The 16,169-nt window shown below is 36.6% G+C and overlaps 14 protein-coding genes across 14 annotated transcripts; 4 read left to right on the top strand and 10 right to left on the bottom strand. All coding sequences in view use genetic code 12, as the record gives it.

Moving 5' to 3' along the window:
- Nucleotides 1-64: 64 nt before the first annotated feature.
- On the bottom strand, nt 65-730 carry DEHA2G01078g (DEHA2G01078p; the record flags this gene model as incomplete). Its single annotated transcript, XM_461581.1, has 1 exon — nt 65-730. The coding sequence occupies one exon, from the start codon at nt 728-730 to the stop codon at nt 65-67; it is 666 nt and encodes a 221-aa protein (XP_461581.2).
- A 472-nt stretch (nt 731-1,202) lies between these two features.
- Nucleotides 1,203-1,595, bottom strand: DEHA2G01056g (DEHA2G01056p; the record flags this gene model as incomplete). Its single annotated transcript, XM_461580.1, has 1 exon — nt 1,203-1,595. The coding sequence occupies one exon, from the start codon at nt 1,593-1,595 to the stop codon at nt 1,203-1,205; it is 393 nt and encodes a 130-aa protein (XP_461580.2).
- Nucleotides 1,596-1,728: 133 nt separating this feature from the next.
- Nucleotides 1,729-2,394, bottom strand: DEHA2G01034g (DEHA2G01034p; the record flags this gene model as incomplete). The annotated part of the gene is made up of 1 exon (XM_002770506.1): nt 1,729-2,394. The coding sequence occupies one exon, from the start codon at nt 2,392-2,394 to the stop codon at nt 1,729-1,731; it is 666 nt and encodes a 221-aa protein (XP_002770552.1).
- A 160-nt stretch (nt 2,395-2,554) lies between these two features.
- On the bottom strand, nt 2,555-3,700 carry DEHA2G01012g (DEHA2G01012p; the record flags this gene model as incomplete). The annotated part of the gene is made up of 1 exon (XM_002770505.1): nt 2,555-3,700. One exon carries the CDS (start codon nt 3,698-3,700, stop codon nt 2,555-2,557), a length of 1,146 nt encoding a protein of 381 aa, XP_002770551.1.
- A 60-nt stretch (nt 3,701-3,760) lies between these two features.
- On the top strand, nt 3,761-4,114 carry DEHA2G00990g (DEHA2G00990p; the record flags this gene model as incomplete). The annotated part of the gene is made up of 1 exon (XM_461577.1): nt 3,761-4,114. The coding sequence occupies one exon, from the start codon at nt 3,761-3,763 to the stop codon at nt 4,112-4,114; it is 354 nt and encodes a 117-aa protein (XP_461577.1).
- A 524-nt stretch (nt 4,115-4,638) lies between these two features.
- Nucleotides 4,639-4,773, bottom strand: DEHA2G00968g (DEHA2G00968p; the record flags this gene model as incomplete). The annotated part of the gene is made up of 1 exon (XM_461576.1): nt 4,639-4,773. One exon carries the CDS (start codon nt 4,771-4,773, stop codon nt 4,639-4,641), a length of 135 nt encoding a protein of 44 aa, XP_461576.2.
- Nucleotides 4,774-5,729: 956 nt separating this feature from the next.
- DEHA2G00946g (DEHA2G00946p) lies at nt 5,730-7,271 on the top strand (the record flags this gene model as incomplete). Its single annotated transcript, XM_461575.2, has 1 exon — nt 5,730-7,271. The coding sequence occupies one exon, from the start codon at nt 5,730-5,732 to the stop codon at nt 7,269-7,271; it is 1,542 nt and encodes a 513-aa protein (XP_461575.2).
- A 280-nt stretch (nt 7,272-7,551) lies between these two features.
- Nucleotides 7,552-8,113, bottom strand: DEHA2G00924g (DEHA2G00924p; the record flags this gene model as incomplete). The annotated part of the gene is made up of 2 exons (XM_461574.2): nt 7,552-7,990; nt 8,049-8,113. The coding sequence occupies 2 exons, from the start codon at nt 8,111-8,113 to the stop codon at nt 7,552-7,554; spliced, it is 504 nt and encodes a 167-aa protein (XP_461574.2).
- A 72-nt stretch (nt 8,114-8,185) lies between these two features.
- Nucleotides 8,186-9,643, bottom strand: DEHA2G00902g (DEHA2G00902p; the record flags this gene model as incomplete). The annotated part of the gene is made up of 1 exon (XM_461573.1): nt 8,186-9,643. One exon carries the CDS (start codon nt 9,641-9,643, stop codon nt 8,186-8,188), a length of 1,458 nt encoding a protein of 485 aa, XP_461573.2.
- Nucleotides 9,644-9,885: 242 nt separating this feature from the next.
- On the top strand, nt 9,886-10,578 carry DEHA2G00880g (DEHA2G00880p; the record flags this gene model as incomplete). The annotated part of the gene is made up of 1 exon (XM_461572.1): nt 9,886-10,578. One exon carries the CDS (start codon nt 9,886-9,888, stop codon nt 10,576-10,578), a length of 693 nt encoding a protein of 230 aa, XP_461572.2.
- Nucleotides 10,579-10,697: 119 nt separating this feature from the next.
- Nucleotides 10,698-11,396, bottom strand: DEHA2G00858g (DEHA2G00858p; the record flags this gene model as incomplete). The annotated part of the gene is made up of 1 exon (XM_461571.1): nt 10,698-11,396. The coding sequence occupies one exon, from the start codon at nt 11,394-11,396 to the stop codon at nt 10,698-10,700; it is 699 nt and encodes a 232-aa protein (XP_461571.1).
- A 183-nt stretch (nt 11,397-11,579) lies between these two features.
- On the bottom strand, nt 11,580-13,100 carry DEHA2G00836g (DEHA2G00836p; the record flags this gene model as incomplete). Its single annotated transcript, XM_461570.1, has 1 exon — nt 11,580-13,100. The coding sequence occupies one exon, from the start codon at nt 13,098-13,100 to the stop codon at nt 11,580-11,582; it is 1,521 nt and encodes a 506-aa protein (XP_461570.2).
- Nucleotides 13,101-13,434: 334 nt separating this feature from the next.
- Nucleotides 13,435-14,235, bottom strand: DEHA2G00814g (DEHA2G00814p; the record flags this gene model as incomplete). The annotated part of the gene is made up of 1 exon (XM_461569.1): nt 13,435-14,235. One exon carries the CDS (start codon nt 14,233-14,235, stop codon nt 13,435-13,437), a length of 801 nt encoding a protein of 266 aa, XP_461569.2.
- Nucleotides 14,236-14,476: 241 nt separating this feature from the next.
- DEHA2G00792g (DEHA2G00792p) lies at nt 14,477-16,114 on the top strand (the record flags this gene model as incomplete). Its single annotated transcript, XM_461568.1, has 1 exon — nt 14,477-16,114. The coding sequence occupies one exon, from the start codon at nt 14,477-14,479 to the stop codon at nt 16,112-16,114; it is 1,638 nt and encodes a 545-aa protein (XP_461568.2).
- Between the last annotated feature and the right edge of the window lie 55 nt (nt 16,115-16,169).

Here is a 16,169-nt window from a genome sequence, read left to right as displayed (position 1 = left end):
TACAGATTATTTAGTTTATTTAATATGTTTTAGTTATTTATATTAATAACACAAAGGTTCATTATTACGGTTGCGAAGTGGGTCTTAAACTGATGGATGGAAATATTCCACCAAGACTATAAGTTGCATACCAAATGCTTAGGTATTTTACAACTTGGAGTTGTTCACTGTCACAAGGTAATAAACAATTGTCAGCTTCCATGAACTCTCTTAATCTATGTAGCGTTTCACAAGGATGCACGTAAAACCAGACACTACTATCAGTTATTAAGTGATGTGAATCCAAAGTTACGGTAGGGCCCAAATTCAGGTCACTACTTAACCCTAAAACTGAATAATAGTTCGAAACAAGCTCTTCTGTAGAAACTATAGGAGTGACTCTAGTCTCATCTATGTTTCCACTAGTAGACTTACTATTATCTTTAAATGCACGGAAATATAATACAGGAACCATATAAAAATCGTCGTATGATAACGTAAAGTCAATAAGCAAACAATTAGGTAAATAAGATCCAGAAAGACATATCCTTGTTAATATGTAAGTCTTCTTCAGATTCTTAGTGTTCGAATTCAATTCCTTTTTATAATTATTGATTATATCAAGATTTGCATCTGATCCTCCTGATTTCGAGTACGATGGAATTAACCTCAAATTTCGCAATAAGAGTTCATTGAACTCATCAATATGTTTGTTGAACTGATAGTTACTAATTTTACCATCTTTGATCATATCACACTAACTTGTGAAGCAGTATTAACATATGATTTGTTATTCAATGTACAGGAGAAATACAAATACCGATCTTCGAATTTTTTTACTTGGAGTATATTGAATAAATTAGACTATATAGTATGGTTAAATTATACCCATATTTGACTACGTATGAAAAAAAGTCAAATAATAACAAAAATCATAATTAAATACGTATTTCTGGTAATAGCATACAACCGAAACCATTATTCGAAACGATTGAACGAAATGGTGTACGATTGGAACTCTCAGCAAGCATAAGTAATGCAAGAAAGTTTAAAACTTATTTAACAAGACAATTTCGACTTATTCAACAAGACTAATTTCGAAGCGAAATTAAATACAATTAGCACATTAATCTCAATTTGCTACTAGGACTAAATCAGCGTTTCGCTTCGATAATCAATGGCTCAATCGGACGTTTGTCGTTCACCAAATTGTCCATTATTATTCATTTTGATACCTCGCCTTCTTCCTCCTCTATTCCTGCGCTATTAGGTGTCGATTCATTAAGCAAACTCAGCTTACCGTTATACAAAATACCCGCGTTACTGCCACTTATCGAGTTTCTATTATAGATTTCTTTCACTTTCTCCGCATTTGGGTGTTTCATAGGTATTCCGCCTGGAATACCCTTATTCGAAGACCCCATCTGCTTTTGCATGGCATAGTCTCCACTATCAAAGTATTTCTTATCGTGAAATTTGGATGTCAATATTTGCTGAGTCGTGGGCAATTTCCCGTACATTTTGTAAATTCTTAATTCTTGTGGGGATAATTTAGACAAATCCAAACCTTGTGTATTCTTAGGTGGTCCCAAGGGATCATCTTCATGCATTGACATATTTAAATATTATTGCTACGTTCAATTACTTAGATTACAATAAATACTATATGGATGATACCATTAGATTCTAACTGACCCGTTTTTAAGGAGATATCACGGCACGTGACCGATATTGTACTTTTTGCCTAGTCTACGTAAATAGTATACCGAAGATCCATGGAACTATGCTTACTAGTAAGATACAAAGATCGACCACGTAGACTATGTAAGAATACAACTCCAATGGTATGGGAATCCATTTACTAGGCATTTTTGTAATATAAAGTTGGAATTGAATTTCTTCAATGGAATCATTGTACTTAGTACTGTAGGTATGTATGTCGCTCGAAATTTCAACTTCAAGGTATATATCGAAGGTGTCTTCAGTATGTTCAAAAAGAAAATCAGACAATCTATGGAAGCTATGATCAAAGCGGAAGTTAATGGGGGTTGTGGCAGGCCAGCATAACTTTACGTAAAGCAAATCGTCTGATTTAAAGGTTTCGTCATGGTAGTTATTTAACCTAACCAAGAGCTTTTTTGCTGGATGCACTAATGGATTATAGACCAATGATATGGTATTGGAGATATTGGACGATGGTGGAGTATTTTTGATGGGAAAATCTAACAAGACAGAATGGGTCTTGTTCAAGTTATGGACAGATCGATGGTGCAAGTCGTGAGGATTTATTACATTGGGATGGGACGGGATATTAAAATAATGGGGGACTTGTAGCAAGTACGTTTCAGTGTTTGCACTAACCAAGAATGGCAATACACCTAATGCAAAATACAATGCTTCAAATAATTTTACCATGATCAATGGTAAAGAGGAATGTCTGTTAGTCTAATCCGTTGAAGTGAAATATATTCCAATTTATATACAGGATAAAACTACAAAAAGATGCAAAACAGCCATACGATAGAGTCCCATACGATAGAGTCTGATGGGATATTTGTAGGATCCCAGGAGAAAATCAGTGGGGTGAACTGTGATAGAGTGAAGTTCGTAAAGCTAACTTCATCCAAGGAAAATGCGTTCTTGATTGCTGAAGAATGTTGTGAATTAAATTGTCACGATCGGTCGACGATGAGGAATCAGTAATACAAAGGTCTAGTACTTTCAAATTATTATCCTCGAGTAAACTCATGTAAGAATTAAAGTTTTTCAAATTCAAGAGCCATCCGGAGAGTCTTAGGTATATCAAATTAGGGAAATTATCTCCAATGAACCTAGCTAATTGCTTGGTTGATAAAGGTTTAAGCCACGAAGTATCAAACTTGGTGAACAAAATCGATAATTCTTGTATAGCAGTCCGCTGAAAATTTGTTGGATTTTCTAGGAATTTAGTGAATCGTTCCAGTAATATGAATGAGTTATTATTTGTATACTGGATGAGCAACTGAGTCAAGGAATTATTTATATTAAACTGACTTAAATCAAACGGGTATTCCCACGTACAATCAATAAGGGATAGTTTACTTAAATGAGTTAGATGTGAGCTTGCATCATTCTCCCAATTGAAATGGTAATTATTGAGAGTCAAAGTTGTCAAGTTAGGCATATTATCTAGATGGAATAAATTAAAAAGCTTTGCGTTGGTAGACACTAATTTATGACTGATTCGCTTAGGATTATTGGCACTAGAGAGAAGATTAGTAGCGATTTCTGATTCGTGGTGGCCTGCCTCATAATATAATGTTAGTCCGGTAATAGCATTGCTTTTCCGATATTTTAACCAATTCGAAGAACTTGATGAATTGACGAGGAGACGAGATAAATTGGGGAAATAAGTATGCAAAACGGGGAAAATATCAATTTGCCATTCACCGTAGGAATAACTATCCACGATGCGTACTTGCGATATAAATCGATTGAGTCCGTTAATGACAGAAAGTGGATCTAGTTTTATCAAATCGTACCAAGTACATTTAATTTTATTGAAAACAAAATGAATTAACTCCTCTCGATATTGCTTACTCACACACGAGAGATTTGTTATATCAGTTGATGATAATTGTTGAAAGCAAATAACTAGAATATCGGTAGGCAAATTTAGTAGTGAAATATCGACTCGGCGCCGTTTGTCAGTATTATCGGACTGATATGATCTTTTATTCATTTCAACAAGGATAACACCAGAAACCAATATATGTGAAAGATCAATCTATATAGCAACGATATGTATTCAAATACGATCTTATTACAGATTGCAAGGAATATACGACAGGATTTAATTAATGTTTGGAATCCAATATTGATTATAGTTCACCCTGAAATGTTTAATCCTCCGTTCATAAGTGCAATCAACACGGCAGATAATGAAGTACTTGATAGTAATATATGGTTGGTAGTAAAGCTTATATGCTGTGGGTTAGATATAGTGTACAGTATGGTTCGGATGGTGATTGCTAGTATGCTAAGCGGAATGATAATGGTTAGCTACTTAGTTCTAACGATATTCCTATACGTCACTTTAAGAAGGCGTTGGAGACTCTTGCTTGAATTTATAAAGAATGATATGCTAATTATCTAATGCCCTTATCGGTCATAGAATGTTTATTTAGCGATGAACATAAAATATATATTCGTGATTGTGCATTCGGTGACTCGAGCTGATCGACGATTATCATCGGTCAATTTATTTAATCCCACTTATTCTACGGACAGTGTTACTACTAGTACTGTATTTCGAAATAATTACTCCTAGAGCACCATATAACAAACAGTTGTCAAGGCTCTAAGCATACCTTCATCTGCTACTCAATCCCGAGTCTTGTTCATTAATTTCCTGGCACGCATAAAGGTGAAATACCAAATCCCACGAATATTTCCGTCCAAATTACGTTCGTACCGCCACCCTCGTAAACTACACGTATAGTCTGCCTGACTATCTACAACCCGGAATCTACAACCCGTAATCAATATCATGCACTTCTATAACAGAATCATGAACACTTCCAAACTGTTGACCAACCAACAGTCGAATATAATCAAATATTCTGTTCTTGTGTCGCTCACAATAATCATAGCAAATTTATTGCTTCAAAGATGCATAAACTACAGTTTATTAAACCGTATACGTCCGACGTGGTTCACCAGTACCACATCTTCAACGAACACCTTTTTCACATCTTTTGAGTTTGATCCCATAGATAGATTCCATCTCGACAATCTTAAGTATGGGTGGATCATAACCGCACTCGCAATTATATTGCTAGCGTTGATTATAGGATGTTAATCCCGAAATTTGATCTGAAAATGTTCCGGTGCCCAACGGTAAACCGTACCTAACGCGGCTGCCTTGAACACCAATCAATCCCCACCAATTTACCATTCCAAATCAATGCCCAGAATAACTAGGACCGAATTCCGTTAATACGTTGAAAAATGCACCCCAAGGACTTTGTGACACAAGTACTATTACAACGCACACCATATATGCCGTGGCATTATCATTGACAACTACGAGCTCACGACTACAATTCGCTTAGCTTACGCTTATCTTGTTTTTATCCTAACCCAGATGATTGTATTTTATTCATTTCGCCGTAAAACAGAACAAAATAAACTATTGAGATGTCTTATGTCATGTCCGCCTTCATTTCGCAAGACATGTGTCTATAACGTCATTCTGTAAAAGTAGGGTTATGGCTACTATTTTTGCATGCCTTATGCACGATATGGGATAATTGTGGCCTTAATTGCTATATAATAATGGCCACAGTTCTTTTTATATCGAAATTTCTGAATCCTGCGTATTGTGTTTGAAGCCCTTTTGGCTGCGATGAAAAATCTTTTGATCATCTCCTTTGATAAATATGTCCATATATATGCTTGTGAAGAAGTACGATCGATGAAAAACGTTAATTGCGGAAATTTAATCTAGTGTCAAGAAATTTCGAAGCATTTTAGACCAATTTAGACCATTTTATACTATTTTAATTGTAGAATTGTGATACAATTAGGAGATATAGTGATAAAGGTTTATGAAATAAGTTGAGAAATTTGAATTATACTAATTAGTTCATACAAACTATTTCACTCATTTACAGTACTTTCGCTTTTTCTAGCAGTGCTGCATTGATAATTTATATTCCATTTGTGGTATATTTAGCTGGTTAGATACCAATTGGTAAGCTACTAGTACAATGGGATCCATTTCTAATTCAGATGGTCGTTATTACCTGAATTCTAGCGACTCGCAAGGGGTGTACGGAGGCCCTTTTGATAAAGAGTTTGACAAGATGAGTGCATCGCAGCAAGATCTCGCTAAGGAGAAGATGTCGGAGAAAGACATAGAGTTGGCCAACGATGAGTTCATTGAGGCACAAATCTTGGAAGAGTCTCAGCATCAAATCAACTACAGGAATTGCTCGTGGCAAAAGACTGCTGGGTTGTTATTCTCAGAGTATATTTGTTTGGCTATCATGTCGTTTCCATGGTCGTATTCGGTGTTAGGATTAGTACCGGGATTAATCTTAACGGCATTTGTATCGCTTACCGTTTTATACACCGGTTTGATCATCACCGATTATGTTGCAGCATACCCGCATGTCACCAATGTTTGTGATATAGGGCAACATCTTTTTTTTGGTTCTAAGACAGTGTGGTATATCACTGCATTGATGTTTTTGCTTAATAATACTTTAATTCAAGCGTTGCACGTCTTGACGGGTGCAAAGTACTTTAATACTGTTAGTGACAATACAACAATCTGTTCGATTGTCTTCGCAGTTGTTTCTATGATAATATGTTTTTTGATCTCATTACCAAGAACGTTTTCGTCATTATCAAGTGTTGCATATTTTAGTGCGATTACTATGTTTATTGCCGTTATTCTTTCGATGATTTTTGCTGGTATTCAGGACCATCCTAGCGGTTACGATGAATTACATGAACCTGTCGTTTGGAGACTTTTCCCAGCTAAAGGCACCACTTATGTTCTGGCTATGTCTGCGTTTTTGAACATTGTGTATACGTTTGTTGGACAAATCACGTACCCATCTTTTATCAGTCAAATGAAAAGACCAAAGGATTTCAAAAAAGCATTGTACATTGTTACATTGTGCGAACTTATAACATTTGCTCTTTGTGGGGCTATCGTTTATGTCTACGTGGGTGATGCTTACATGGTTGCACCAGCTTTTGGAGGATTGTCTGGTAACTATAAAAAAATTGCCTTTTCATTCGCTTTACCCACTATTCTCTTTTTGGGTGCCTTGTACGGTAACGTTTCGTCGCAATTTTTGTTCCTCAAGATTTTCAATAAAGATTCTGCTCACAGAAATAACCATACTGTTGTCGGATGGAGTACGTGGATAGGTTTGAATTTCGTGCTTTGGGTCATTGCCTTCATTATTGCTGAAGTTATTCCTTTTTTCTCCGATTTGCTTTCCTTGATGTGCTCGCTTTTTGATTGTTGGTTCGGATTCGTTTTCTGGGGTGTTGCATTCTTTAAGTTGAAGCGTTTACATTATTCTAAGCTAGGTGAATCTAAGTTGTCAGTGGTCAAAATCTTTCAAAGAGCAACCATCGTTGGAAAGATAGAAGTAATTATAAATATATTCCTCATTGGTGTTGGTATTTATATTCTAGGACCTGGACTATACGCTACAGTTCAGAGTATCATTCTTTCCTATCAAGCTGATGCCTACGGATCAGTGTTTTCATGTGTAAGTAATGCCATCTAATATTTAATTCTGATACTTTTTTGTTGTTAATTATTTTTTATTTAATGCTTGATTTTGCATTTTTCTATTGGTTTAGATAGATTATATATTTTAGATATAAGAGAGACCTAATTTTGCAAATATTGTAATTAGGATATTTGGAACTAAAATTACGTATGCTGTAGAAATCTAATAATTGGTATTCGGGTGTCACTGATTGTGACATCTATTTTCCTATAATACACACATGCATCTAAATTGTCTAAAGTGATTAAATGTCTTACCCGAAACATTTCAGGTATTATAAGGTTGAATCCTGCGTGTCCCAAATAATCGTAACTGGTCCATCGTTTGTTAAGGAAACATCCATCATAGCTCCAAATTCCCCATCTTTTACTCTTTCTTCGCTACCTAATCCAATCCTCAACTGGTTTAAAAGCTCATCATATAAGCTTCTGGCATCCATACCTTTAGCTGCTTTATGGAAATCCGGTTTCGTTCCTTTTTTAATGGTACCGTAGAGTGTAAATTGGGATACTGATAAAACGGACAATGATGGATCATCAAGTAGACTTTTCGCCCAAGGTTTCCCATTCCACTTTTGTACGGAATCAGTCAGTGGTGGATTAGAAATATCTTCAAAAATTCGAAGGCCTAACAACTTCTTTGTTAACCTAGTTACATCTTCCAATGTATCTTTGGTTGAAATCCCGACAAGAATCATTAGACCTTTATTAATTCTTTCTTGGTTAATCTCAATTCATTAAAAACTTATGTTTACTATTGGCAAATACTTACGATGAGATGATCTTATCATCGACGACCACAGACGCTTGCTTAACCTTTTGAATAACAACTCTCATTATAATATAAACCCTATAGAATGAAAACTACACTTGGAAAATTTATGCTCGCTTAAAATACTGTGAGCGTCTTTATTCATTCAAAACAAAATTACAAAAGTATCTAATACCAGCGTAGATTTCTTTACCAACTGGGATAATATATTTACCAGGCAATAAAAATCCATGACTTCCACTGTCTCTTAGCTTAAGCTGATATGCCCAAAATGCCTTATTATGATACATAAAATCAAGGGCACTTCCTGATCCTAGATCTGGTAGTAAATCCAGATCCTTATCTTGACAAGCAGGCAAAACATTATATGTTTTACCTGTCTGCAACCTTATGGACTTCGCAACACCATACGCTAATTCAATTAAATTTTCTTCGTCTCTTGGATTTTCATTGCATGAGTAGGCGTAAGGATAAAGAATCTCTTGCGAATATGAATGTAAGTCAATGTATCCATAAATTTTATGATCATCGTTTGTCGCATTCAAGTAATCGTTCCATATTTTAGATTCTATTGCTTCGAATGGTTCTTCTCCGGAATAATCTTCACCACATGCCCAATCAGAAGAATACGTCCAATGATAATCGTACGAATGATCGATATCAATTCCAAAGCATCTTGGTAAGATAGTCTGTTGACGATTTTTTCTCCACAATCTATCGGTATTCCACGTGTATTCATATCCGTCGGGGTTCAGGACTGGAATAAATAAGAAATCAAGGTTGGCAAAGATAGTTGGATTTTCTTGATAGTAATTAAGCATAGAATAAATGGTATACAAAACCGACGACACTGAAATCCATTCTCTTGCATGGACACCACCAGTGATGACAATAGTTTTCTTCGGTTGGTGTTCAGCTTCATCATCTTTCACAGAAAAGTGTACCACTTTGTATGACCTATGCTCGAAAGTTTGCCCTATGTCTTCTAACGTAACTATTTCTGGGAATGTTTGCTCTATTATATCAAGCCATGCATTGATAGTCTCTAAGGGACGATATTCTCTAAAAAATAATTCGGAAAACACATCCGCCTCCATTGAATTAACAACCTCAGCAGTAGCCTCGTGTTGGTACGAGTTTTTGCCAATATTCTTACCCTTGATGTTGTCTCGTTTCTTATAACCTTTCGGATATGTCTCGAATACCTTCTGTGCCAAGTCCTCGATGATTATATCATACTTCAATTCATATTCTGGGCTAGTGAACTTTTCCACTAATTTAATTAAGTTATCTTCATTTATCTGTAAATCAATGAAATTTTGTGTATGACTTCTACTCCAAACCTTGAATTGTATCTCCTGGCGTCTTTCATCTCCCTTACTCAATAAAAATCTCCGTAAATGATCATTTCCAGTAAAATTTACTCTGGCAACAACATCATCTGTATATTGCAACAATTCTATTGGTAATTCATCATCTGGAATCGTAGAGTAATGCTCAAATTCGACTTCTTCATTATTATGAAATGATGCTTGAAATTGGCTTACAACCTTATCCATAAATTGATTAGCTTGTGGGGACAAATTATTCATCATTTCAAAAGGAAATTGCCAACTATATATTCCTCTGACAAAACATATTAGCGTGAGTACTACTATACTGAATTTTGTAAGAACCATCTTGACTCTAATCTTATGCTATTATCAAAGGTAGTACAATTCTGTTAAGGATTATAAAGTCGAGAGTTTCCGTTTACTGAAATTCACGTGGTCCATATTATTCAAATTTAGCTATAGATTAGATAGAAGAGGTACTAAAGAATAATATAAGTGGACCAATGCCTTCGAATAAGAGCTTAGCTTCAAGGGTAGCTTGGAACTTATGGGCCTTATATTTCTGTGGAACTGGATTGATCGAATCAATTTTGTTACCACTACCTGCCCACTTGATTAAAGGTGGAGTTTGGCAATTTTTAACAAATACTTCACTATTGGTAACATGCTTATGTATGCTTTGTATCATTTCTACCAGCGTAGGGAAAGCATTCAAAATTAAATATGGAGCAATTAGGAGGACCGTTAATGATCTTGAAAATTTATGTTGCAATTTAGAATTTATTGTAACGGTAACATATTGGTCAATAATTTTGTTCTGTCCTGACATGCTTAATGGCAAATCATTTGCTGTCTCCTGGACATTGGATTTTAAAATTCATCTATTGCCATATGTATTTTTACTTGTAGATATATTACTATTCAGAAATAATCAAGATGTGAGCTCCACGGGCTTTGCCGAATCATTTGGCGTATCGGTAATCTTTTTGGGGTTATATTGGTCTCTGATAGAAATTAGTACTTCAGTGTTAAATGACGACGGATTAGCCAAATTCCCGTACCCATTTTTGAATAATGATAACTTTATGCAGAGGACTGGTTGGTTGTTAGTTTTTATGGGACTTGGATTGATAAATCATATTTCTCTTAATTATTCAATGAAACTCGTAACTAGGACCAAGCGTCACATAGAATAATATTACGAGATCTATTTACAGTTAAGGCTTCAAGGTCAGTGCTACAATACTCGTTGATAAAATCAATGTGTATCATATATTTATAAAGAAAAAAAAAATAACTAGACTTTTATATGTTTCTAAATTTCTTTCTTACTGATATCCTCAATGGTGGAGTCTTGTGGGCTTCCCACGAGTACATAATATATCTTTGACATAATTAAAAACTGTACAAATGCTGCACCACCTACTATGACAAATATCAAAGCACGCAATCCGTTATGTGGAACGTTTAAAAATGCATAAGGATAGGAACTTCCATTCTCGACATCAACCAAGTATTCCAACAAGCACCAATAAGCACCAGTAAGGGCAAAACAAATACCAAATGCGGTTTTGGTCTTTATCGTCCATCTCGGCATAAATATAAGATAGTCAATTAATAATGAGATCACTGGCATTAAATGAATCGCCAAATCTGCCGACATAGGTATCGGATAAAGTGACGTATCTTCAACTAACAAGCGAAGACAGAATAATCTTAATGGCCAATACACCATCGATACAATCGATTCGAGAGCTAAGCCGATTGGATGTAAATTATTCTTCAAACTGAAGAGCCTTTCAGATTTGGTAATATGTGCAATAAACCCAACAACGAATACAGCGAGTGAATATACCAAGCTTAGATTAGTTAAAAATTGCCAGTGTCCAGCATCAACCAAATGAGGTGGTAATGGTAGAGTCAATATGGTACTATGAAATCCATATGCTCCAATAACAATCGACAAGAAGTCAATAAAAGTAATTATAGGGTTACCGACAATTCTTTGAGTCATATTATGGAATTTGAAATCTGTATCCCAGAAGGCTCAATAAAATAAAGAATTAATTTCAAAGGATCAAAATTGCAAAATGCATGAGATTTGATGAAAATGTGGTCTATTTATGAGATTTCATTACGGAACCGCGCATACCCGATCTATGATTATACCGTTTATTACTATAGATGTAACATATATTTAATGATGACGTCCGAATATCCTCGAGAAGTCTCTTGATTTGGATCTGGATCTAGATCTGGATCTTGATTCGCTCAATAGGAACTTGGGTAACTCTTCCTTGTCAGAAGGAGTCAGCTGTCTTCCTCTGTCTTCTACATCCTTTTTAAAAGGCTGGTTTTCCTTTGTGGATGTCGTGGTTCTTCCTCTCTCAGCTTGAGCTAATGAAGACATATCAGTATAAGAACTAGATCGGGAGGATGACGGACTTAACGAACTGACGAAGTTTAATTTCGTTTTACGTTTGTGCTTGTCTTTCGTATAGGTCCCGCTTATATCAATCTCACTAAGCCAATCTTGAAAGTACAGTTCGGACTCTATAGGTTGCTGAAGCAATTCGACGTAATTGTAGGTTGGCTTAACTATAATTACCGGTACTAATGCACATTCTAAAAAGTGTTTAGACATGGAAGACTTGGAAGAGAAAAGTTTGGAGTGGCCAGAATTAGCCTTATCTCCATAATGTCGAGTGCCTATAATCATCATCGCCGGACTGTACTCATCGATGGCCTTTTTAAGTAGCTTCTGTGGTTTACCGATAACTACCTCAAATACTAACGATACTTTCTTAAAATGCGTATTTAAAAGTTCAATTTTGTTAAGCGCCTTATTTGCTTGTCGCTTATCAATGGATTCATGTTGCTTCTCATCAAGAACTTGCAAAATGATTACCGTATCGCCATGAACAATCATCTCATCAAATAACCACTCAATTGCCTTTAAAGATTCTAAACCGTTGTTAAACCCCGCCAAAAATGTCTTGTTATTTCTTCTAAACCTAAAGTGTGGATGTTTAACCTTAAAGGTTAACGATTTTCTATGATTATCCGTAGAAGTATCGAAGGAGATTCCTCTTTCAAATGACTTAATTCGTTTCATCTCTGGTCTAACCCTAGATCCAGGGGTCGCTAATGATCCCAATGCTGACGACGATTGTGAACCCATAAGCGTTGCCCCGATGCTCGGTGAAGGCGACGGAGATGCTAGCGCAGACCCAATACTTGGTGAAGTCGCTGAATTATGACCTAGCCTAGAATTGAAGTAGTCTGATATATGCGTGTTGCTTCCACTTGGTGAGACCAACGGACTCGAAGGATCTGGGGAACTCAATGCGTCTGAATCGTAGTCATCGTAATACAATCTTCCCAATAGATCAGAAGAATTATTCTCCAGTTTGTATAGATCCACTGTCTCATTGCTTGTATGATAGAGTAACGCATTTAGTCTAGTATTGACTTCTGTTTCTGTTTCTGGCTCATCCTTCCCTTTTTTATGCCCATGTCCTTTCTTCGTATGTACACTTGGCGATTCGTGCTCTTTTCCTTCCTTCGAATCTGATTCTGTATTTCCATTGCTCTTTTCATGCTCTTCGTCTTTTTCTTGTTCTTTATCCTTACCGTGTCGTAAAACGGGATGTGACCGTATCTGCGAATGTGGATTATAGTAACTCTGCGTCTTCGGAGGCCCAAAAAAATTAACCATTATTAAAACCCTAAAAAAACTCCAAATCTAACCTTACGAAATCGATCAATATTTACCGATCTCTTTGAACCTTATAACTATTTCACAGCTTCAATTATGCATGGAACCACGATCGCTTAATGATTAGATCAATATTTACTCTATGAAAGGGGCGTGGAATAAAGTTAGGCGACTTTTATCAAGGTCGTGTGATCTACGAATCAATAAATCTGGAGATTGCAAAAAGCCGTTGAAGACTTCTACTACGAAGATTCTGGTGTTATTCGTAACGATTATATATATACATGAGTGCCTCGAGCAATCAAACGCTTCTGAGGGGTTTTTCTATAGAAAATTATTTATCAGCAGACACTTCTGGCTCAATATACCTTCCATTATCAACCTTACTATTATGCTCGACAATGCCCCAAAGCCTGTCCATTTTCAACCCACCAATATCATCAACGACATAGTATTTCCTCTTCACGTCAGATTCTTTTTCCACTTCCTCCCACGATGCATACGGACTCAACAATGGGAACCGTGGGGGGTGTACAAGTTTCAACGACTTGTTATCTGTGATAGTCAAAAGCTCGTTGTACGTCTTTCCCCCCGTCATATTCAACTTTTCCATGACTAATTTTTCATCTGCCAACAAGTTTTCAAGCGTCTGAGGCTTTTCCTTGTCGTATAACCTGAATATTCTTGTCACATAGTCCCGTGTCTTGATTTGCACAAAATATGCGGGTGCAGTACAAGAAATCAACGTTGCAATGGCATAAATATCGTCAAACTGGACCGATTCGTAAAAGAGCTTGGCCCCATAGCATCCCAACACAGCAAAGCTTAGCGAGAGTCGCTTCAACATGGCTACGTACTTGGCTCCCGGTGCCTCATACAATGCCAGGTACGACAACCTATAATTCGATGGTAGCGGTGTATTTCTGAACGAGTTCGGTTTACGTATATGCACAATGTCGTTGAACAACGTTGGTGACCATGGGTCGTTTTCTGACATGATTTCATCACTGTTGACGGTGGAATCGCTCAGTCTGTAACTAGTGTTGTGGCTCTTGTTGTGTACGCTACCCGCGTGTAAATAACGCATCAACGTTATAGGCCTCACTGTCCTATTTGAGATACCGAATTTAAGCATAGAATACAATGTCTATAAGCGTCTGTATCGTGGTTATATGAGAAGGTTAGGGCCATCTGAGTTATACTATTGGGAATTTTTTATATCTTTGGATTATGTAATTAGGATTCCAGCGAAAGGTTACACAAAGCCCAATATCATTTCTTCAAGAAAACAACGCCATCCATAAAAATTTTAAAGCGGTAACAGTAAGATTGTATATTAAAGCTTGTATCGCCATTGATAAATCAATCAAACCATAATGGACTCGGATACCACCAATAAATTTATTCCTGAATATCGTCGTACTAATTTTAAGAACAAGGGACGTTTCCAGAGCGATGAATTAAGAAGAAGAAGAGAGACGCATCAAGTCGATTTGAGAAAACAAAAAAGAGAAGAAGTCTTATCTAAAAGAAGAAATTTCAACAGTGAGGCGGCAGGAAACGATTCAGAAGACGAAGATGAATTCAATGCCAACTCCAATAGCGATGAAAATCAGTTTTACAACAAGTTACAGCAAGAATTGCCAAAGATGATGGAAATGATCCAGGCGTCAGACTTTGATAACCAGTTAGGGGCTACGGTGAAGTTTCGTCAAATATTATCTCGTGAGCACAATCCACCTATCAATTTAGTTATTCGATGTGGGGTTATTCCAACATTGGTGGAGTTTATGAGAGATAGCCACCCGGATATGTTACAATTGGAAGCGGCATGGGCGTTGACCAACATTGCTTCCGGTAATTCTGACCAGACGAGGGTTGTTGTTGAATCTGGTGCGGTACCATTATTTGTTCAATTGTTATATTCTCAATCGTTGGAAGTTAAAGAGCAAGCGATATGGGCCTTGGGTAATGTTGCAGGGGACCTGGCTGACTATAGAGATTTTGTCTTAGCGTGTGATGCGATGGCTCCAGTTTTATCCTTATTCAACAGTACCAAAATGTCCTTGATTAGAACAGCTACTTGGACTTTGTCAAATTTGTGTAGAGGTAAGAACCCTCAGCCAGACTGGTCAGTTGTCCAGCAAGCAATCCCAACCTTGGCAAAATTGATATATTCTGTGGATACTGAAACATTGGTTGATGCCTGTTGGGCTGTTTCATACTTATCTGACGGCACAACTGAAGCAATCCAGGCAGTTGTTGATGCCAGAATTCCACATAGATTAGTCGAATTATTAGGCCATGAATCAACTTTAGTTCAAACTCCTGCTTTAAGAGCAATTGGTAATATAGTAACTGGTAATGATGTTCAAACTCAAATAGTTATAAATGCAGGAGTATTGCCAGCATTGGCTCCGTTATTAAACTCTCCAAAGGAAACTATTAGAAAGGAAGCATGTTGGACGATTTCTAATATCACTGCTGGTAATACTGATCAGATCCAATCTGTCATAGATGCCAATTTAATTCCTCAAATTATCAGGTTGTTGATAAATGGTGATTACAAGACCAAGAAAGAAGCCTGTTGGGCGATATCGAATGCTTCTTCTGGTGGATTAACTAGACCAGATCAGATCCGTTACTTGGTAAGCCAAGGATGTATTAAACCATTATGTGACTTATTGGCGGTTGCTGACACCAAGATCATCGAAGTTACTTTAGACTCCTTAGAAAATATTTTGAAGATGGGTGAGATGGATAAGGAATCCAGAAGTGCATCTGTTAACGAAAATGCCTTATACATCGAGGAAGCTGGTGGTATGGAAAAGATCTTTGAATGTCAAGCGAACGAAAATGAAAAAATCTATGAGAAGGCCTACTCTATCATCGAAAAATACTTTTCTGAAGAGGACGATCAAATTGACGACGAAGGAGTTGCTCCTCAAGCTTACGGTGACGCGTTTGGTTTCGGAGTTGATCCAAATCAACAACAACAAAACTTCCAGTTTTAATCACTCAATCTATTCTTAAATCTACTGTATTGTTATTTTTCTCATTTATAACGAT

This window comes from Debaryomyces hansenii (assembly GCF_000006445.2).
Source record: "Debaryomyces hansenii CBS767 chromosome G complete sequence".
Classification (NCBI taxonomy): Eukaryota; Fungi; Ascomycota; class Pichiomycetes; order Serinales; family Debaryomycetaceae; genus Debaryomyces; species Debaryomyces hansenii.
This window is presented reverse-complemented; position numbering and strand designations above follow the sequence as displayed.